At 50.9% G+C, this 23,503-nt stretch overlaps 1 protein-coding gene across 1 annotated transcript in view; it reads right to left on the minus strand.

Moving 5' to 3' along the window:
• Positions 1 to 9,572: 9,572 nt before the first annotated feature.
• MCCC2 (methylcrotonyl-CoA carboxylase subunit 2) overlaps positions 9,573 to 23,503 on the minus strand; it is a 195,081-nt gene continuing 181,150 nt past the window's right edge. Inside the window, exon 17 of the mRNA XM_082275349.1 lies at positions 9,573 to 9,777. Coding sequence (XP_082131475.1) covers positions 9,660 to 9,777 — 118 coding nt within the window. The 3' untranslated portion in view covers positions 9,573 to 9,659. The remainder of the gene's footprint in view (positions 9,778 to 23,503) is intronic.

The following is a 23,503-nucleotide window of genomic DNA, read 5'->3' on the forward strand; positions in this document are numbered from 1 at the left end:
CTTTTTCTAAGGATGTATCCAAAGTTAGGCCCAGCTAGTTCAGTCTCCTGGTAGGGACCAGGGATGATTTCTGCCGGTTCACCAGCCACCCGAACTCTTCCAAAGAGATCATCATGATCTCCAAGTTTAGCAGCAGAGCCTGCGGAGACTCCGCACAGAGTAGAAGGTCGTCTAGGTAGCCTAGAACCGATATGCCCCGCTGTCGCAACAGTGCCAAAACTGGGGCCAAGACCTTTGTGAAGACCCGGGGAGCAGAGGCGAGACCAAAGGGTAACGCCGCAAACTGATAATGGTTCTCTCCCACGGAAAAGCAAAGAAAACGCTGATGTCCTGCGTAAATGGGAATGTGAAGATAGGCATCCTTGATGTCTATGGACGCCAGAAAATCCCCCTGATACAGGGAGGCCACTACTGTGTGAATGGACTCCATCTTGAAATTTTGCACCTGGACAAAATGATTGAGTGCTCTCAAGTCCAGAATTGGACGCACCTTGCCTCTTTTCTGGGTATTGTGAATAGGTTCGAATAGAACCCCTGAAAACGTTCTGTCCACGGAACGTGGACCACCACTCCTTGTTGCATTAAATCCGTCACTGCCCCCCGCAAAGCTTCTAAGCGGTGCGGGGATAGTCGGATATTGGAAGGGAAGAACCGCACCGGTGGAAGTGATCGAAACTTGATCTTGTATCCCGATCGTATGACCTCTTGAACCCATTTGTCTGGAATCCTGGAGAGCCATGGGTCCGGAAACCGGTGAAGACGTCCCCCCACCCCAGATATGGGTGGGGGCGTACCTTCAGGCTGTATTGGTCTTATCTTCAGGTCTGGCAGGGCCGGACCTTTGTTTACTCGACCAGCGCCCTTTGAATCCCCCTGGGGGGGCTTTGGAGGACTTCGCCTTATCGCCCGCCCCAGAGGAGCGAAAAAATTTCTTATGAGCGGAAAAGGAAGGTCCCCATCTGCGACAGGGTGCTTTCCCCTTAGTAGTCTGTGGTAAAAAGGTGCTTTTGCCACCAGTGATACCCTTGATGATCTCATCCAAGGTGGCACCAAACAGGCAATCCCCTTGAAAAGGGAGATTAGTCAAAGCTTTTAACCACAGCATACGCCGAAGGACCACCGCCGAGATCGATACGCGCCCCATTAAAGGAGCGGCGTCCAGGGCGGCGTCACAGACAAACTGTAGCGCTTGTACCATCTGCTCCAGCAAGTCCGATACCGCCGGGGGGAGACTTCTCCCCTCCAGATCTCGGCGTAACAACTTGGTCCACTATGTCAATGTTTGTGCAACCAGAGCAATGGTGAACACTGGCCTTAAAGCTGACCCTATCAGGGAAAATATCGAGCGGGATATAGATTCCGCTTTACGGTCCACTGGATCCCGAAAGGACGGAGCGTCCTCCACCGGGATAACCGTAGCTTTATTTAATCTGGAAATCGGTGAATCCACCGACGGTGGTACCGTCCATTTATTAAGGAGAGATTCTTCAAATGGATAGCATCCAGCAGTCCGTTTGGAAATACCAGGGGCTCGTTTTGGACGGACCCATTCTTCCTTAATTATATCTTGAAAACATTTGGGCAAAGGAAACACCTTTGCCATCTTGGTAGGCTTGCGAGTACCAAAAGCAAATTTCAGTATCAACTGCTTCCGTAGGTATAAGCTCAAGTCTCAAGGTTTCCCGCACAGACACAATTAGTGCATCTACCAATGCTTCATCCTGCGCTATAGCGGAGGGAGAAATGTCCTCCTAGCTATCCGAGTAGATGGGATGAGAGACACTAGCCCCAGAAGAGGGACCTGCAGCTGCTGCTCAGAATCTGTATCTGAAGTGTCAGATGAAATCGGGGTAGGCGGGGGTCGCTTCTTTGCGCCCCGTCCCTGACAGGCCACCTCCACCCGGGATACAAAAGACTCCAAAACCGCTGACAATGCATCAATAGTAAGTGGGGAACTGGAGGGTCCTGCGGCCACCTCGAGGGGATCAGGTGGGGATACATGTGCAGCAGGTTCCATGACAAATCCAGGAACACTTGCCAGTACCCAAGTATTGCAAAAGAAAAAACTTCTCTTTTTTTTTTTGTGTAATCCCCCAGCGCAACAGCGCCCCTCAGTGCCACCTGCTTCGGACCCCCACAGAGAGAGAGAGACCCCAAGGGCTCACCACCTGATGCACAGAAGCTTCTACCGACTGCTCTCAGCGCTGTCTTTACAGGACAGGAAGTCTTGTGGATCGATTTACCCAGGTAAAGGAGGCGGCTCCGCCCCTTTACACGCCTTCCGGCACTCCCACCGTTACTCCACGAATTAGCTGGGTATATCCAAGATGGCCGCCCCCATGCAGGAGACGTTAGGCTATGCCAAAATGGCGGCCCCGCGCAGCCTGTGGCTCCGTGCGGCCTGCGGAAGGATGGCGGTCCGTGCGGCCTGCGGCGGTGTGTGCGGCCTGCGGAAGGATGGCGGTCCGTGCGGCCTGCGGCCGTGCGGAAGGATGCATCGCTATGCGCTAGGTAGGTGCTTGATCTTATCACCCCTCTGCATGGCTGTTTTCAAACAGCAACGCCAGCGGCACCCTGTCCATCCCTGACTGGCTCAGTCATGGCTCCTTCCTTTTAAAATGCAGGCTCCTTGCAGTGACTCATGTAGATAGTCAGCTCCCAAACCAAGCCTCCTGGAGTGGTATGCCTGCAAGTAGGGAGATATGTTGAGTGTGTCACAGGATAGAGGGGACCCGGGATCATGAGGGTCCGACCATCCACAGAAGGGCCCGCATCCATTCCCAAAACCCGACAGGGGGGAACATTCTACTCACCATACCGGAACAGGCGGGCACCCACTCCTAACAGAACCCCTCTCCACCGAGGTGGGGGGGCTGTTGACCAATACGGACGCCGTGACTCAGTTTTTGACTGGTCGTAGGCGACCTGGCGAGACGTTTAACTCGCAGGGCCAGTCCCCGTCCAGTGGGACTATGTCGCGGCCGACCCAGCGCGGAGCTAGGGCCTGCACGCGCTCGTAGGCTGGCTGGGGTGACCACTGGATCTCAACATCCAGCCCGTCGCCCAGCTCCAGCATAATTGCTTGAAGATCTCACAGGAACACTGGAGAGAAAAAGCTAACTAAAAAAGTTTTATCTAAAAAAGCTTGCCAGGACCAGAGATCCCAGCAAGGAACTTAGGTACTTACTCCTGACTAGGCAGAAAAAAAACTGACATCCTGTAGCAGGGAGAGAGAGGATATACCCTCTGGGACTGCCCCTAAGGTGTGGCCAGAACGTTTTTCCTGCCTAGTGTCCTACTCCTGTAGGGGGCAGTATAACCCTACTGATATTAATCAAAGAGGACTGCGTCTGTCAATGAGCGACAGAGAAACATTGATTATAAAATTCTTACAAAAATTATGGCCAGACGATTGAACTCGGTGATCCTCACTATTATTCACCTGGTCCGAACCAGATTTATGCCAGGGAAGTCCACCTCTATAAATATTAGTAGGACACAAATTATTGCACAACTTAAAGACCATCCGCCTTGCACCTGTGCATTGACCTCTCTAGATATGGCAAAGGCTTTTGATTCAATCGAATGGCTATTTCTACAAGGCTTTGCCGAGAAATTTTGCAAATAGATCACTATATTATACGCTAACCCCACATCTTACCTTCTAGTTAATGGACTGCTGTTTCATTCTATACAACTCCATAGGGGCACAAGCCAGGGTTGCCCTTTATCCCCCCGCTCCTGTTTGTGGTGGCTATCGAGGCCCTGATGCTGCGGCAGTCCCCCTCTCTTGCTGGCATTACCTTAGCTGATAGAACGGATGTTGTCTGCCTATATTTGATATCTTAATGACACTCAAACCTCTTTACAAAAGCCCAGGCATATAAAAGAAACCTTTGGTACCTATTTGGGCCAAAAGATCAACTGGTAAAAATCAGCCCTCATGCCCTCCAGACATAACCCTCAAAGACACAGCCCAGCACATCAGTTTAGTTGCAAGCAGTCAACTGACATCAGAAAAAAAAGATTTTACAGTAAGATCTTACAAAAACCTTATTTTCTCTATCGTCCATTGACAGATGCAGCCTCATCTTCAAGAGCTGTGTGGGGGACGTCCCAAAGCAGTATAGACATGAGGGGTGGGAAAAAACACAACCAGAATGTAACAAACTCCAAAGGCTAAATCTAGCCAACTGGGTAACATGAAGCTCAACCAAAACAATATGAGCTCAACAAGGTAAAATACCCCTAAGAGAATAAGAAAAAAACATTCTCTTATGAAACAGAAGCTTGCAAAACCTTGCGGCCAAAAGAGGCACTCGAAGAAGCCAACAAATCCACGTTGTAAAATTTGGTAAAGGTGTGCACAGACGACCAAGTCGCTGCCTTACAAACTTGTATGACCGAGGCCTGATGGCGAAAAAGCCCAAGAGGCACTCAGTACTCTAGTAGAATGAGCCTTCACAGGGAAAGGAGGAACCTGACCCTTGAGTGATTAAGCCTGAACAACCGTCTGCCTGATCCATCTCGAAATGGTCGCAGCGGACTCAGCCAAACCTTTGCAAGGATCGTCCGTAAGGACAAAGAGAGTCCAATTTTCTAAAGGACTCAGTAACCGTCAGAAAAACCCTTATCGCTCGAACCACATCCAGAGAGTGCAAGGCAATTTCCTTGGGATGATTAGGCTTAGGACATAAGAAAGGCAACATGATGTCTTCATTAAGGTGAAAATCCAACACCACCTTAGGGAGAAAAGGCTGTTTTGGCCGGAGGACCACTTTATCACAGTGGACCACCAAATAAGGCGAACAACAGGACAGCGCCACCAACTCAAAAACTCTGCCAGCAAAAGTGATGGCCACTAGGGAGGCAACCTTCTGTGACAAGGAAAGCAGAGAAATCTCCCTAATATTCCCAAAGGGAGGCTTTTGAAGAACAGACAAAACAAGATTGAGATCCCACAGCGGTAACGGGGATCTCCTCGGAGGAGCCAGATGACGCACCCCTTAAATAAAAGTGCAAATCGAGCTATTAGTAGCCAACGGACGTTTGAAATAAATAGCCAAGGCTGACACCTGGCCCTTGATAGTACCCAACGCCAAGCGCTGCTCAACCCCTTTTTGTAAAAAGGCCAAAACCCTAGCTATAGAAAATAACCGAGGGTGCAGCTGCAGTGATTCACACCATGAAATGTACAATTTTCACGTGCGATGATGGATCTTCCCGGAAGTCGAATTCCTGGCTTTCAAAACAGTAGGAATCACTGAGTCAGACAGACCTCTATTCCTCAACACCTTGCTTTCAACAGCCAAGCCGTTAAAGCCAGCGATGATAAAGCAGGATGGAAGATCGGTCCTTGAGACAGTAGATCTTCCTGCAGAGGAAGTCTCCATTTTTACCAGGTCTGCGTACCAAGACCGCCGAGGCCAGTCTGGTGCCATCAGAACGACCGGAATGCCTTCCATCGCCACTCGGCGAAGAAACCTTGGCAGGAGTACGAGCAGAGGGAAGGCATAAATCAGGTGATACTGGCTCCAAGGAGCCACCAGAGCGTCTGTGGCGTCGGACAGAGGATCCCGAGACCTGGCCACAAACCGCTGAACTTTCCTGTTGAGGCGAGACACAAACAGATCCACCTCCGGAGTCCCCCACTGGGCACACAGTAGATGAAACACCTCTGAATGAAGGGACCATTCCCCTTGATCCAACACCTGACGACTCAGGTATTCCGCTTGACAATTCTCCACACCCGGAATGAGGACTGCGGAAAGAGCCGGAACATTGTGAACAAACCAGAATCTTTGCCACCCCCTTGGCCGCCAGGACACTCTTGGTGCCCCCTTGATGATTGATGTAAGCCACGGTCATGGCATTGTATCTGAAACAGAGAGCAGCGTAGCCGACTCATTCAGTGAAGCAGGCAGAGCTTGATCGCTCTGAGCTCCAGAATATTGATTGGCAAGGAAGACTCTTCCTTCACTCAAGTCCCCTGGGCACAGAGCTTCCCCAGCACTCCACCCCAGCCTGACAGGCTGGCGTCCGTGGTGACCACCGTCCAAAACACTGGCAGGAAGGACTTGCCACTGGCTACCAAGAAAGAGCCGACTTTGTAAGATGGCTCAATGACCGAGGATCTCTGTTCCATTTCGCCAGGATCTCCTTTTGCAAAGGTCTTGAGTGAGACTGAGCAAATGGGACGGCTTCGAAGGTTGAAACCATCAGACCCAGGGCCCTCATGCAAGCCCACAAGGAGGACTGATCGGTCTCCATCATCAACCTGACTGCCTTTTTGCAACTTCTGAACTTTGTCCAGGGGGAGAAAGACCCTTGCCAAAGCAGAGTCGAGGGTCAGCCCCAGATAAGTGACCCATACTGATGGCGTCAGAGCAGATTTTTTTAAATTGATCATCCACCCGAATTCTTGAAGGGTCTGAATCATGATAGAGATGTTGCCCAACAGATCTGAGTGGGAGACTGCTCGCAACAGGAGATCGTCCAGATAGCCCACTATCCCACAATTTAGATACCTCGCCGACGTAACAAGGCCAGCACAGGGGCCAGGACCTTGGTAAATACTCTGGGAGACGAGGCGAGACCAAAGGGTAACGCCACAAATTGAAAGTGCTCCTTTGCCACCGCAAAGCGTAGGAATCGCTGGTGTCCCTCGAAAATGGGGACGTGGAGATATGCATCTTTGAGATCGATGGAGGCCAGATAATCCCCCTGATTCAATGATGCCACCACTGACCGAATGGACTCCATTCAAAACTTCTGCACCCGCACAAAGTGGTTCAGAGCCTTGAGGTCCAAAATTGGATGCACCTTGCCCTCCTTTCTGGGCACCGTGAACAGGTTTGAATAAAAACCTTGAGAGCGTTTCTGCTGAGGAACCGGAACAGTCACCCCTTGAGCCACAAGATCTTGCACAGCCTCCTGCAAGTCCTTCAAAATACTCTGGAGACAGGTAAAGATTTGACTGAAAAGACCTGTCCCCTGGCCGGGACCAGAATTCGATCTTGTACCCAGAACAAATATCAGTTTGCGAACCCAAAAGTCCAGGGTTCCTGGAAGAAGCGCAGACGTTCCCCCACCCCTGAGCCGGGTGAGGTCGCCCCTTCATGCTGAAGAGGACTTGTCAGCACTGACCGGCCTTGGGCTTGCCCTAATGCTTTTTAGCCCATCCAAAAGCTCTGAATGACTTACCTTTTCCTTGCGTCCCGGAGGCACGAAAAAAACGCTTGTGAGCAGAAAAAGAGGGACCCCGCTTAGTACGGGGAGTCTTACCTTTGGAGGATTGAGGAAGAAGTGTACTCTTCCCGCCAGTCAAGCCCTTGATCAACTCATCCAATGAGTCACCAAACAAACACTCTCCCAGAAAGGGGAGATCAGCTAGGGTTTCTTAGAAGCTTGGTCAGCCGACCAGCTCTTCAGCCAAACCATGAGCCTTAAGGCAATGCCCACGGCCGAAACCCTGGTCACCAGGGGAGCCGTATCCATAAGCGCATTACACAGGAACACCAGAGCCTGTATCGTCTGGTCCAACAGTTTCAGCTGTTCTGGAGGAACAGTCTCGGGGTCCAAAGACTCCCGCAAACCCCTAATCCATTCCATCACTGTCGGTGAGACTAAAAAACAGACACAAACAACGATTTAAAAATGGAGCCCACCAACACGTGAAGATGGCGGGAAAGGGATTCCACCTGCCTGTTCACCAGATCCGTGGGGAATTTTCCACAGGCAGGTAGATTTGTTTAGTCTGGAGACAGGATGGTCCACTTTAGGTGGCACCGTCCAACGGTTGGAGACCTTTTTAGCAAAAGGATACCGGCGTTTAAAGCGTTTCGGCACAACTAACACATGCTTAACACGCCACCATTGGTCATTCACAATATCTTGAAAAGTGTCAGGACAAGGGAAAATCTTGCCAGCTTTCTGAGACTTCTGGGAGCCAAAAGCCACCCGCGTCCCTGCTGGCGTGGGCTCATGAGCCAATTTTAAAGTGTCCCCTACAGAAATAATCAGGGCTTCCACGAAAACGTGTTCCGCACTGCGGCTGAAGAGAACAGGTCCTCTTTACCATCTGACTGTGAGGATAGTGACCCCTCAGGAAGGGGAACATCCAGGGCACCCTCATCATCCTCTGAATCAGAAAACACCTCCATAGACGGTGAAGGCAATGGACGTTTTCGGCTATCAACCTTTTTCATGACTAAATCCACTTTTGTCGCCAGGCTTTCCAGAGCTGCCGAAATCGCTGCCAGCGACTGCGATAAGGACTGTCCGGGAGTCACACAGAGTGGGTCTGAAGATGAATTCACAGTTTGGGACTCCATATTGCAAGTTGAAAAAAAAACGGAGTACTGTTGCTTTAAGAAGCGCCGCTTGCAGATTCCATCACAGATCGCAGCAGTCTGCAGAGATCCCCTTTAAAGGAAACAGCAGTGCATGCAGGGATATGTCCGCTGGGACCCCATTAATGTACCACCTTAGAGAAAAGGCCTCCTGATCATTCCAGCAGAATGCAGAAAGAGGCAGGAAATGACCTCGGCCAGCAGCAGGAAACAGAGCACAGGAAGTGATCCTGTCTGAATGAAAGGTCATGCTGCTCAGTGCATCCCAGACACATAGTCCCCTACAGGAACAGGGAAAGGGGAGGGTAGACACACAGACCGGGCAGGCCAGGGGGATCTTTCAGGAGGTACAAATCCCATTATCCCTAGGAGAGGGCCCACATCTCCCCAAGGCTAGCAGGGGCAAATTTCTTCACCATACCATGGACCAGGTGGGCTCCGCTCCGGGCAGACTGCCTCCCACCCGAAGTGGGGGTGCTGCCAGCTGAGGGGTACTCTGCAACTCAGGGCGTTCCAGGTCGTCGTGTCCCAGCGAGGCATCCGCTCGCAGGCTCGTCCCCATCCAAAAAAGGGGCACCGTTGTGGCTAGGCCTAGTGCGGGACTATAACCTGCTCACGCTTGTGGGCCAGGCTGGAGGGACCATAAGGATCTAGATTATCCAGTGCGAAGCCCCAGCTGGCATTGTTGCTTGCAGATCATTAGGAAATTCTTCCCTGAACACTAGCTAGCAACTGAGTAAAGAGAAATAAAAAAATATTCTGAAAAGAATAAAAAAAAACTGAGACCGGAGTCCCAGCAGGAAACCTAGGTCCTACTCATTCTCTAGGCAGAAACAAACTGATGTGCTGGGCTGTGTCTGTGAGAGTTATGTCTGGAGGGACAGCCCCGTGGGCGTGTATATGTAAAAACTTTGTACTAACGTATTGCCTAGACTACTCCCGCAGGTGGCAGCATAACCCACACAGCTAGTGAAGATGAAGATGATGCTGCGTCTGTCAATGGACAATAGAGAAACACGTTTTTAAGTGCACTAGTATAAAAGGGCCCTTAGTTTAATTTTTACCCAGGCTGGGATTTAAACTGCTTTTGAAATCACTGCAAAGACTGAAACATGACAAATATAAAAAAGAATGTGTACAATCAATATAAGTGAATTATCACAAACATTTTACTTATTGGGTTGTTTTTACGATTAGAATAATAAATAATAAACTACAAAGTATGTTATAAAAAACTTTTATTTTACAGGATAGAAAGCTCTTAAAAAGGAAAAGTCTGACAGATTGCAGCAGTGGCTCTGGAGTGAATCACATTCTGAAAACTCCAAACTCAGTCTTCTGTGTTGGTGCGTTTAAAGCAGCACTGAGGCTCAGTCCCAGAACTAACCTGGTGTCAGCCGGATCAATGATTCCATCATCCCATAACCTGCAAATAAAAGCAGAGTACTTAAATTATGTTATCTTCATCTATATGTGATGAATATATTGTTCATTGTGCAATATTCTCTCTAAAGCCCTTTGCATACGATTATGTCGTCTATCTGTTGCGTGTCCCTCCTGGCATTTTAGTATGCCCAAGAACAGGTGCAGCATCTAGCCCTGCTGCTGGGAGCCTGCAGCGGAATGGGGCTGAATGCCATACTGACTGGAACTCATGTTTATGTACTTAAGTATTCAGGGATGAATGCTAGAAATACAGAAGATCTGCTTTCCAGACATTCACCCCTGAGCCACTCTGTACAGAGATCAGCCCCATCCAGCTGCCATAGACTATGTCAGGCTGAAGGCAGCTGGGCAGGAATCTGTGCCTGTGTACATGGTATCTTTAAATCAGAAGTACAGCCTAATACCTTAAATTCTCCCCTGCAATCATTAATGTAAGCTGAGTTCAGCCTTACGTGTCAAAATGAAAAAAAAAACTGTTTTTCTCCCTTTATTTTGCAGTATTCTGTGCTGTCACACAACTTCAATCCCTCTTCCTGCTGAGTCCAGGAGCAGCAAGTGGGTGTGGTTACTGAAAGACAGTGACATCACTTCCCGGGGAGGGGGACTGTTTCTGTGTAACCTTTGATGCGACTTTGGGTGTGTAAAGTTAAGTCAAAGCTGCACTCAAAGTTGCACTCCAAAGTCACACTTTAGCCTAGTGGCTACGTTTCCACTAGTGCGACTCTTAAGTTGTGCAATTTAGAGTGCAACTGAATGCAGCTTTGATCCAACTTTACACTCTCTGGATCAAAGTTGCATCAAAGTAGTGCAGGCACCTTTTCAAAGCGGATTTTCAAAGTCGCATAGATGGGAACGGGTGCCATTGAGCTCTATGGGCTGTGGCTTGTCATGCGACTTTGTGTCCAAAGTCACATGGCAAGTTGCACCAGTGGAAACGGAGCCTAAAACTCATTACTCACATGTAATGAGCAATGGAAATGGATCTGTATCCTTCTAAACTTTGAAAATTACCTTATTCCTTTGATATATTGTGCCGGCCCCTCTATCTCTCTCTCTCTCTCTCTCTCAGGAGGAGCTGCTAGCCTATGAAGATAGGAGATCATGTTCTGTGAAGGATAGGAGGGATGGGGGTGGGGCTGGGGGACTGGGCAGGTCTAGGCATACCTGTCTAAGAAAGACTGACAACCTTTTCAGGAATTGAAAGACAGCTTAGCAAATTCAGATAAAGGGAAATAGCGGTGTCAGTGAACAAAAGGAAGAAGCGGTTTGTCTAGTATAGATAAGACTTTATAAGCTCCACAAACAGCTAGTCAGAAAATGAATAATATCAAAGATAAAGATATTTAACATACTATTTATAGGAAAAATTCAATTTTTGACTGGAGTTGCCCTTCAAAGAACAGCCTGGATATTAAAGTACATTTGCATGGTAAACAATATGTTAAAAATATAATGCAGAAGAGAAGCAAGTGAATGGATGCTGCCTTTAAATTAATAAAGTTTGTGTTTTTTTATTTTACAACTGTTTGTAAAAATTGAGACAGTCTGCATTAAATATTTAAACATAAAGAGTAGTTAACAAATTCTGTGTACCAAGTCCATGCAAAATGTATTATCTAGTTTTTGGTAAACAAGAATGGTTAAAATCTCTGTCAGGTTTTTTGTTATTTTTTTCAATGGGTGTCACAAGGACAGGACGTTAAGGAAAAAGCTTCCCAGTGGGGCCACAAGCAGAAAAAAAAAGAAAAAAAAAAAAGAAAAAAAAAAAAACTGTAACTTATTTTTTAAATTGGATTTTCTTTTTTGAAGACATTTTTTTAAAGTGCAACTAAAATGCATAAAATAGGACAGACACACATACACAATTCAGAGAGACTAAGACACAAATTTAGTAGGAAATTCCACATACAGAAAGTGAGATTTAGTTGCAACAGAAAAACGGAATTTTTGTAAAATCTTACCTGTAAAATTCCTTTCTCTGAGTCCTCCGACAGTCGCCGCCTCTTCATATTCGTCACATATGGGGTATTAGACTTTTCTCCGAAGGAGTAGCTAGGCAACAGAATATGTTAACATCAAAGCTTTTAACATATCCCACCCTCAAGGGGTGGTCCCCTCAGTCAATACCCTCCTACTTCCTGCAACCATATCTCAGTTTCAGTGGAATAGCAGTAGAGTATACAACCAAACCCCAAAAGAGGGGCGGGGGCGGCAACTGTCGGAGGACTCAGAGAAAGGAATTTTACAGGTAAGATTTTACAAAAATTCCGTTTTCTCTTACGTCCTCCGACAGTCGCCGCCTCTTCATATTCGTCACATATGGGGACGTCCCAAAGCAGTGCAAACATGAGGGGTGGGAAACGCATCCGCGCCGAAAGGCAACGCAGTCTCCGCATCAAAGAAAGGAACCTTACCAAAGGAAGGAAACCAGCTGGGCTACAGGAAAAACAAGTGCTCAACAGGAGCAACAACCCAGGAAAAGACAAATAACCAGGGGATAAAAAACTTATCCCAACAGCCAGAGGTCCCCAACAAGGGACCCTAGGGAATTGCCGCACTAAGAACCTTGCGGCCAAAGGAAGCATCCGCCGATGCCTGAACATCTACTTTGTAGAATTTTGTGAAAGTGTGCACGGTCGACCAGGTCGCCGCCTTACACACCTGGGCTACAGAAGCCCCATGACGACAGGCCCAAGACGTACTCAGAGATCTAGTAGAGTGCGCCTTCACAGGCACAGGGGGAACCTTCCCCTGCAAAGCATAGGCCTGTTCAATGGTCTGCCTGATCCATTTGGCGATGGTAGAGGCCGACGCCGCCATGCCCTTCCGAGGACCCTCTGGAAGAACAAACAAGGAGTCCGTCTTTCGAAAAGACTCAGTCGATTTAAGGTAAACCCTTATCGCCCGAACAACATCCAAAGAATGTAATCTCACCTCCTTTGGATGTTTAGGCTTCGCGCACAGCGAAGGCAAGACAATATCCTCATTAAGATGGAATTCCGAAACTCGCTTCGGAAGAAAAGAAGGATTAGGTCGCAAGACCACCTTATCCAAATTAACAACCAGATACGGAGACTTGCAGGACAAAGCCGCCAGCTCCGACACTCTGCGAGCCGAAGTGATCGCAACCAAAAAGGCGACCTTTTTGGACAACATAGACAACGAGATCTCCCTGATCTGTTCAAAAGGAGCACGTTGTAACACAGATAGAACGAGATTCAAGTCCCAAGGGGGCAGAGGATCCCTCCTAGGAGGAACCAGATGCCGCACTCCCTGAACAAAAGTGCCAACCAAGGAGTTGGAAGCCAGGGGACGTTGAAATAGAACGGCCAGCGCAGACACCTGACCCTTTATCGTAGCCAGCGCCAAACGCTGATCGACACCCGTTTGAAGGAAGGACAGCACTCGGGAAACCGAGTACGTGCGGGGTGAAAACCCCCTGGACTCACACCAGGCAAAATAGGCCTTCCAAGTACGGTAATAAACCTTCCCCGAGGAAGACTTCCTCGCGTTGATCAAGGTATGAACGACCTCTGGGGAGAGACCCTCTCCTTCAGGACCTCGGTCTCAACAGCCAGGCCGTCAAAGCCAGCGACTGTAAAGCAGGATGGTATATCGGCCCTTGAGACAGGAGATCGTCTCGAAGAGGCAGACGCCACGGGGCGTCGACCGCCAGATTCACGAGGTCTGCGTACCAGGACCGGCGAGGCCAGTCCGGTGCCACAAGAATCACCGTGCTGTGTTCCGAGTGTAACCTGCGAAGGAACCTGGACAGCAACTGAATCGGTGGAAACGCGTACATCAGCCTGTACTGATGCCACGGGGCCACTAACGCGTCCGACGCGTCTGCCCGAGGGTCGCGCGTCCTTGCCACGAACCTTGTTGTTGAGACGAGACGCGAACAGGTCCACATCTGGAAGACCCCACTTCGCGCACAACATCTGGAAGACAGCCGGGTGGAGAGACCATTCCCCCTGATCCAGGGTCTGGCGACTCAGATAGTCCGCCTGCCAGTTCTCCACCCCCAGAATGTGAACCGCCGCTATCGCCGGGACATGAGTCTCGGCCCAAGACAGAATGTCGGCCACTTCCCGAGCCGCTCGGGCACTCCTGGTGCCCCCTTGGTGGTTGATGTAGGCCACCGCCGTGGCATTGTCCGTCTGCACCCGAACCGGGCAGCCCTGCAGCCGGTCCGTCCAGCGATGAAGACAGAGATTTATCGCACGCAATTCCAGAATGTTGATCGGAAGGGAGGACTCCCCCCTCCGACCAAGTCCCCTGGGCGGACAGAACGCCCAGAACACCACCCCAGCCCGACAGGCTGGCATCCGTGGTGATTACCATCCACGAGATAGGACGAAACGACTTGCCCCCGGACACCATCGGGGACTGGAGCCACCACAGAAGGCCTCTTCTGGTGCGATGACTCAATGAGATTTGAAGATCCAGAGATTGAGGTCGCCCGTCCCACATGGACAGGATCTCCGCTTGGAGACCCCGCGTGTGAAACTGGGCGAAGGGAATCGCCTCGAAGGCCGAGACCATCAATCCCGGACATCTCATGCACGTCCGCAGAGACGAGTGCGGAACGTCCCTGAGGGACCTGACTTCCTCCTGAAGAGTTCTGAGTTTGTCTTCCGGCAGGAAGACCTTCGCCTGCACCGAGTCCAGAATCATTCCCAGGTAGGGAAGACGAACCGACGGACTCAGTGTCGACTTTGGAAAATTTATCGTCCAACCAAACTCCTGCAGAGTTTGCATCGTGACAGACAGGTCCTTCTCCAGACCCTGGCTGGTCGCAGACCGAACCAGAATGTCGTCTAGATACCCCAGGACAGAAATGCCCTGGGCCCTCAATAATGCCAGAACCGGTGCAAGCACCTTGGTGAAGACCCGCGGAGCCGAGGCGAGACCAAAAGGCAACGCCACGAACTGGTAGTGATCCTCCGCAATGGCAAATCGAAGGTACCTCTGGTGACCCTCGAAAATGGGGATGTGAAGATATGCATCCTTCAAATCGATGGAGGCCATGAATTCCCCCGGAACCAGGGCAGCCACCACCGACCGCAGGGATTCCATGCGGAACTTGCGAACCCGCACAGAGCGGTTCAGAGCCTTCAAGTCCAGAATTGGACGAACCTTGCCCTCCTTTCTGGGCACGGTGAACAGATTGGAATAAAACCCCCGAAATCTGTCCCGATGAGGCACCGGAACTACCACTCCCTGAGCCCTCAGGTCCCGCACCGCCAGGTGCAGGTCCCGTAAACGCTCCGGAGACAGTTGAAGATTTGAGGGAAAAAATCTGCTCTCCGGCCGAGAGAGAAACTCGATCTTGTAACCAGATCGAACGATCTCCTGAACCCATCTGTCCCGCACGCGGGCCAACCAGGGCTGAAGAAAACCGAGCAAGCGTCCCCCCACCCCAAAACTGGGTGAGGGCGCCCCTTCAGGCCGCACTGTTATGGGCTGCGGATCCGGATTGACCGGACTTCTGTTTTCCAGACCAGGGCTTCTTCTGAGAGCCTTGACCTTTGAACGGTTTGCCCTTGTAGTGCGACCGAAAGGCACGAAAGGACCCCTGAGGGGGCCGAAAATTAGCATGCTTCTTCCCAGAAGCCCCCTTAGCCTTGGGGAAATGGGGCAAGAGAGTGCTCTTACCTCCGGTGATCCCCTTAATCAACACATCCAAGGACTCCCCAAAAAGGCGAGACCCATCATAAGGCAGATTGGCTAAGGTCTTACGTGAAGACTGGTCCACCGACCAACATTTCAACCAAACCAGGCGGCGAGACAACACCGCCACGCTGTGCACACGTGCAGCCAACGGGACTAGGTCCAAGTCTGCATCACACAGATACATGACACCCTGGTGGATTTGATCCACCATATCCAGGGTCGCCGGCGAGGCCGAATCGGCCACTAGGACGCGCCTAAGCATCTGCGTCCAACTTGCGACCGCCTGGGCCGCCATGAGAGAGGCAAACAGAGCCTTAAGCATAGAACCCGTAACAGAATAAGTATGACGGGCAAGAGACTCCAATCTCCTATCCGTGGCATCACGGAACACAGGGGAATCCTCTGCAGGAATCGCAGTGGATTTGTTTAAAACCGCAATTGCGTGATCCACTGGGGGTGGCACACGCCACCTTTCATCAGTGGAAGGCGAGAAAGGATAACGCAGCTTGAACCTACTTGGTACAGCAAAAGGCTTGCGCAGATTGCGCCATTGTTCCTTAACAGCGCGCTGAAAATCATCATTGCAGGGAAAAACCTGCGGCGTCCTGCGTTTTCTCTGCGTCCCATAAGCCGCCAAGGCAGCGGGGGGACACACTTCATCCTGCAAACGCAGCGTTTGTTTTATGGAAGCAATCAATTCATCCATGATTGCAAGCTCTTCAGGCGAGCCAGGGGGAGAATTATCAACCCCTTCAACTTCAGCCTCCACCTCGGACCCCACTAGATCCAGGGAGGAGCGGGACCCCGATAAGGAGGCCCCCGCCATAACAGCCCCATCACCTTCACCCTCAGAATCAGAGGAAAGAGAAACTCTGGGTCTTTTAGTAGATTGAGCAGCCACCAGCATCTGCACCTGAGCAGCAAGGCCAGCCACAATAGTGGCTAAATCCCCCCCTGGGGGGGAAACAGCGGTCCCCTGGCTTTCCACCAAGGCGGTAGGAAATTTGCCCTCCTGAGAATCCATTGCCCCTATTACAAATGCCGGATAATAAAGGGTTAACTGCCCCTTTAACAAGCGCGGCGAGCGCAGCCCACCGCACCACACACAAGCACAATGAGACCCCCACAGGGCCAATAAAACTGACACAGGCAATGGATAAGAAGGATATAACCTGAGGAGACCCTCGCCGCTGCCTCGATCGGTGTTCCTGGAGAAGAGGAAGTGATGCTGCCAGGGCGCTCTATGAAAGCCTATGGGAGGCTACAAGAAAATGGCCGCCATGCATGTAGAAATGCGGCCGGAGCGAGTGTAGGCAAAATGGCGCCGTTTGGCGCCGAAACCGCCGCTCCACAGTACAGTAATGCACACATGTCATCCATGTATAAAAAACATGTCAGATCGCCGCAGCGATCGCTGTATAGTGCCCAAACATGCCCAAAACATGCCCCACAGCACACAGCTTCTCACACTGACAAGGCTGACACACACAGTGTCACACAGCTCCCCCCCCCCCCTTGCAGCCCACAGCATGCAGCCGAGTGATAGGGAGACAAACAGTGTGAACAGAGGCAGGTTACACAGTCCCAGACTGACACCCCCCCAGACAGACAGGTCCCCACATAGATACACTTACCTCACAATGGCGTGGGGGACCCGCACAGGCGAACAAGCCGCTGCACATGAGGCAGGGAGAGTCGCATACAAGACGCACAGAATGGGGGTTAAGAAACCGCACAGCGTCCAGTGAGGTAGCCACCTCACCAATCACCCCTGCACCAAACAGGGATGGGTCGTTCACTGTGCCAGGAGCGTTACCTGGCTGAACGCTCGATGGCAGGCTGGGAAGCCACTGACCCACGACCTGCGACCAGGGGGATCAGCCCGAGACCCAGCCCGCATGATCCTCTTCATCCGAAGAACTAACGCTGACAAAAAGAACAGCTGAGTAAAGGTAGAGAGAAAACTCAAACAAAAAATCAAAAAAGAAGAAAGAGTCTGGGGCACCAAGCCCCAGCACAGAGAGAGCCAGCCACTCCTGACAAGCTAGACATTGAAACTGAGATATGGTTGCAGGAAGTAGGAGGGTATTGACTGAGGGGACCACCCCTTGAGGGTGGGATATGTTAAAAGCTTTGATGTTAACATATTCTGTTGCCTAGCTACTCCTTCGGAGCAAAGTCTAATACCCCATATGTGACGAATATGAAGAGGCGGCGACTGTCGGAGGACGTAAGAGAAACTGGATTTTTGACTTACCGTAAAATCCTTTTCTCTTAAGCTCATTGACAGACGCAGACTTCTTGATTAATATCAGTAGGGATATACTGCCCCCTACAGGAGTAGGACACTAGGCAGGAAAAAAGTTCTGGCCACACCTTATGGGCAGTCCCAGGGGGTATATCCTCTCTCTCCCTGCTACAGGATGTCAGTTATGTAACAAAGCAGTGTCAGAGAATTCAACCCAAACCAACTCAAAAATAGAGGGGCGGGTCCTGCGTCTGTCAATGAGCTTAAGAGAAAAGGATTTTACGGTAAGTCAAAAATCCAATTTTCTCTGTCGCTCATTGACAGACGCAGACTTCTTGATTAATATCAGTAGGGACGTCCCAAAGCAGTGCCACAAATGAGGGGTGGGATAACAGAAATAAAAATCCATTCCAGAAGGCCCAACCGGAGCCAACCAGAAGCATCAAGGACTCATCGAACAAAAGGATGAGACCCAACTGAAAAAAACAAAAAAACCCGAGGTAGACCAACGGTCCCCTCAAACAGCGGCCTGCAGAACCTTGCGGCCAAAAGAGGCATCCGCCGATGCCAGCACATCAACTTTATAAAATTTTGTAAAGGTATGAACCGACGACCAGGTAGCCGCCTTGCAAACCTGAAGCACCAACGCCTGATGGCGGAAGGCCCAGGAAGCACTAAGAGCCAGAGTGGAGTGCGCCTTAACAGGGAACTGAGGAACCCGACCCTTAATAGAATAAGCCTGCACCACCGTCTGTCTGATCCATCTGGAGATATTCGCGGCAGACGCAGGCAACCCCTTTCTAGGGCCATACCTGATCATAAAAAGTGAATCAGCCTTACGAAAAGCGTCAGTAGTAGTCAAGTACACCCTGATCGCCCGAACCACATCCAAGGAGTGTAACGCAAACTCCCGAGGATGACTGGGCTTAGGACACAGGGAAGGCAATACAATATCTTCATTCAAATGAAACTCTGAAACCACCTTAGGAAGGAAGGATGGATTCGGACGAAGAACCACCTTATCCCTATGAACCACCAGATATGGGGAATGACAGGACAATGCGGCCAGTTCCGACACCCTGCGTGCAGAAGTGATAGCCACCAAAAAAGCCACCTTCTGGGATAAGGTAAGCAAGGGAATCTCCCTAATATTTTCAAAGGGAGGTTTCTGGAGAACCGACAACACCAAATTAAGATCCCAGGGCGGCAAGGGCGTGCGCACCGGAGGAGCCAGGTGCCACCCCCCCTGGATTATATTCCGCACCAAAGAATGAGTAGCCAGTGGCCTCTGGAAGAAGATCACCAATGCTGAAACCTGACCCTTGATAGTGCTCAAGGCCAGCTTCAGCTCAACCCCCCGTTGCAGGAAGGCCAATATCCGAGCCACCGAGTAAGAACGTGGAGGAACCCAGAGGGACTCACACCACGCGATATAAGACTTCCATGTGCGATAATAGATCTTTCTGGAAGTCGCTTTCCTTGCTTTAATCAGAGTAGGAATAACTGAAACAGACAAACCCCTGTCCTTCAGCACCTGGCTCTCAACAGCCAAGCCGTCAAAGCCAGCGATCGAAAAAGCAGGACGGAAGATCGGTCCCTGAAACGGCAGATCCTCCCTGAGAGGAAGTCGCCAAGGAGCGTCTGCGACCAGCCTGACCACGACGGCATATCAGGCCCGATGAGGCCAATCCGTCTGCGGCGTCCGCCTGAGGATCGCGGGCGCGGGCTACAACCCTCTGCACCTTTCTGTTGCGCCGAGATGCCAACAGATCCACGTACGGGCTGCCCCAATGAAGGCATGTCTGAAGAGGCCATTCCCCTTGATCCAGGGTCTGACGGCTGAGAAAGTCCGCCTGTCAATTTTCCAAACCCAGAAAGTAAACTGCAGAAAGAGCCGAAACAAACTGTTCCGCCCAAAACCTGCCGGCCACTTCCACGGCCGCCAGAACACTCTTGGTGTCCCCTTGATGATTGACATAGGCCACGGCCGTGGCATTGTCCGACTGAATCCGAACCGAGCAGCCCTGAAGATGCTCGGTCCGGTGAACCAGGCAAAACCTGATCGCTTTCAGTTCCAACACATTTATCGATAACCTGGATACTTTCGGAAAAAAGGGCTTCCCCTGACTGAGCATCGGAGACCGAGGCCCCCAAACCAGAAACTACCTGGTCCGCTCGCTCAGCCGGATCCGTCCAGGGAATCGGAATTTCAGTTCCATTTGAGAAGAATCTCCTTTTGGAGAGTCCGTGTATGACACTGAGCCTGCGGAGCCTCCGCACAGAAGAGGAGGTTGTCCAGGTAGCCCAGGACCGATATGCCCCGCTGCCGCAACAACGCCAGGACTAGGGCCCAAACTTTTGTGAAGACCCGGAAAGCAGAGGCGAGACCAAAGGGTAACGCCACAAACTGATAATGGTCCGCTCCCACCGCAAAGCGCAGATACCGCTGGTGTCCTGCGTAAATGGGAACGTGAAGATAGGCACCCTCTATGGGCGCCCTTTGCATCCAGTGCTTGACTGCCCCCAAAAGAGCCATTAGGTGATTCGGGGACGGTCGCATATTGGAAGGGAAGAACCGCACCGGTAGAAGCGATCGCAACTCAATCTTGTGTTCCGACCGTATGACCTCGTGAGCCCATTTGTTTTGAATACTGAAGAGCCACGGGTCCGGGAACCAGGGAAGACATCCCCCCACCCTTGATCTGGGTGGGGGCGCACCTTCAGGCTGAAGCGGTCTTATCCTCAGGTCTGGAAGGACCGGATTTTTGCTTACCAGACCAGGGTCTCTTGAAACCCCCGGGGGGGGGGGGGCTTTGGAGGACTTTGCCTTATCGCCCGCCCCGGAGGAGTGAAAAAATTTCTTGTGAGCTGTAAAGGAAGGTACCTGTCTGCGACGAGGTTCCTTACCTTTATTAGCCTGTGGTAGAAAGGTGCTTTTGCCCCCAGTGAGATCCTTAATAATCTCATCCAAGGTAGCACCAAACAGGCGATCCCCCTGAAAGGGGAGATCAGTCAATGCTTTTTTGGAAGCCTGATCCGCCGACCAGCACTTTAACCATAGCATGCGCTGGAGGACCTCCGCCGAGATCGACACACGCCCCAGCAATGGGGCAGCGTCCAGTGCGGCGTCACAAACAAACTGTAGCCCCTGCACTATTTGCTCCAGCAACTCCGGCACGGCAGGAGGGAGACTTCTCCCCTCCAGGTCATGGCGTAATAGCTTGGCCCATTCCGTCAATGTCTGTGAAACCAGAGCAATGGTAAACACTGGCCTTAGGGCCGATCCTGCCAGGGAGAATATGGAACGGGACACAGATTCCGCCCTACGGTCAACTGGATCCCGAAAGGACGGGGAATCCTCCACCAGGATAACTGTGGCTTTATTTAGTCTGGAAACCGGTGGATCCACCACAGGTGGCAGCGTCCATTTTTTAAGGAGGGACTCTTCAAATGGGTAGCGCCTAGCAATCCGTTTAGGCATCCCACAGGGGGTCGTTTTGGATGAGCCCACTCGTCTTTAATATCATCAAAGCATTTGGGAAAGGGAAACACCTTTTCCACCTTAGAGGGCTTGCGAGTGCCAAAGGCAACTTCTGTCTGAACTGCCTCCACTGGTGCAACCTCCAGTTTTAGGGTCTCCCGGACTGACCTAATCAGTGCGTCCACCAGTGCTTTGTCCTGCGCTATGGCAGAGGCAGGAAGATCATCCTCACTGTCAGAGGGACGCGGGACATCAACCCTAAAGGAGGAACACGCGGCAGCAGCGACCAGCTCATGATCAGAGTCTGAGGTATCGGACGAGACAGGGGTTGGGCGGGGGTCGTTTTTTAGCCCCCCGTCCCTGACAGGCCACCTCCACCCGGGACACAAATGACTCCAGGACCGCTGAAAGCGAATCTATGGTGAGTGGAGAATCTGCGGCCACCTCGAGGGGATCAGATGGGGACTCATGTGCAGCAGGGTCCATGGCAATGCCAGGGAAACCTGTCAGCAAAAAATGACAAAATGAAAACTTTTTTTTTTTTTTTTTAAAGAATCCCCCAGCGCTAAAGCACCCCCAGTGGTCACGTGCTCGAGAGAGAGAAGAGAGACCCCCAAAAGGCTCACCACTTGATGCACCAGAGTTCAAACCAGGACTGCTCTCAGCGCTGTCTATCTGACAGGAAGTCTTTTGTGGAGTGATTTTCCCAGGTCTAGGGAGGGGCCACGCCCTTGGTGATTACTACAGCTGCTCAGCTCTCAAGCAGGACGAGCTGGGTGTACCAAGATGGCCGCCTCCATGCAGAGCACATGTATGCTACAACAAAATGGCGGCCCCGTGCGGTCCGCAGTGCCAAAAAGGGGACCCCCACGTGCCTACCCACGGATCGATCGGTGGATGGACCTGAAGGCACAGGTAGTAACCCCCCTGCACGATCGTTTAGGGCAACACCGGCGGCGCACCCCACCGCCCCCATATGCGGTCTGTAACCCAGATTGAAGGAGGGGCAGATAGGTGGGGGGTGCATTACAGGACAGAGGGGAACCCGGGATCATGAGGGTCCGACCATCCCAGGGAGGGGCCCGCGTCCACCCCAAAACCCGTCAGGGGGAGAGGGGGAACATTCTACTCACCATACCGGAACAGGCGGGCGCCAACTCCTGACAGAACCCCTCTCCACCGAGGTGGGGGGGGGGCTGTCGGCCAACACGGACGCCACGACTCAGATTCAGACTGGTCGTAGGCGACCTGGCGAGACGTTTAACTCGCGGGGCCAGTCCCCGTCCAGCGGGACTATGTCGCGGCCGACCCTACGTGGAGCTAGGGCCTGCATGCGCTCGTAGGCCGGCTGGGGTGACCACCAGATCTCAACATCCAGCCCGTCGCCCAGATCCAGCATAATTGCTTGAAGATCTCACAGGAACAAACTGGAGAAAAAAAGCGAACTAAAAAAGATTTATCTAAAAAAAGCTTGCCAGGACCAGAGATCCCAGAAAGGAACTTAGGTCCTTACTCCTGACTAGGCAGAAAAAAACTGACATCCTGTAGCAGGGAGAGAGAGGATATACCCCCTGGGACTGCCCATAAGGTGTGGCCAGAACTTTTTTCCTGCCTAGTGTCCTACTCCTGTAGGGGGCAGTATATCCCTACTGATATTAATCAAGAAGTCTGCGCCTGTCAATGAGCGACAGAGAAATATAAAATTTCATTCATTAATAAATGAGATTATCACAGCTGATGCAATGATTGTAACTGTTCTATTGCCTAGACCATCAAGCAACCTCAGTCAGACCGCTAAAAGGTGAAATGCGATTTCCCCCCTTCCCTCATCAAATCACCTGGATGCTCTTCATGAATGAGTAATTTTTTCAAATTAAATCAAAACAACTTAATGTACAGGAGACCCTCCTAAGGATCAATACTCTGCGGGCTGCAAACTGGCATCTAGTACTAGAAAAGGAAGTGTGTCTCTAGACTGGATGAATCAAAGCATCTAAGAACACATGGTAATTGATTTTTCCGAAAATAAACTCCAAACACCTGATTAACCTTATCTAATTCTTTGCCCAAATTTCTAATCAGTTTTGGGTAATGCCACTGGGAAGAGCCACCTTTATTACAGTTAGGGGAATCACATATGCCTATCCTGTGAAACAAATACAAGGGATTGATAGGCCTTGAGTCAACTTGTGAGTAGGATATAAGGAGACTTTGGTTAAAACCAGCAGAATTTCATCCCAGATGTTTTCTGATAACTAACCCAGGTCTGACAGGGATTTGGAGTGCAGTGGGAAGGAACCA

This window comes from Pelophylax lessonae (assembly GCF_965119305.1).
Source record: "Pelophylax lessonae genome assembly, chromosome: 1".
Classification (NCBI taxonomy): Eukaryota; Metazoa; Chordata; class Amphibia; order Anura; family Ranidae; genus Pelophylax; species Pelophylax lessonae.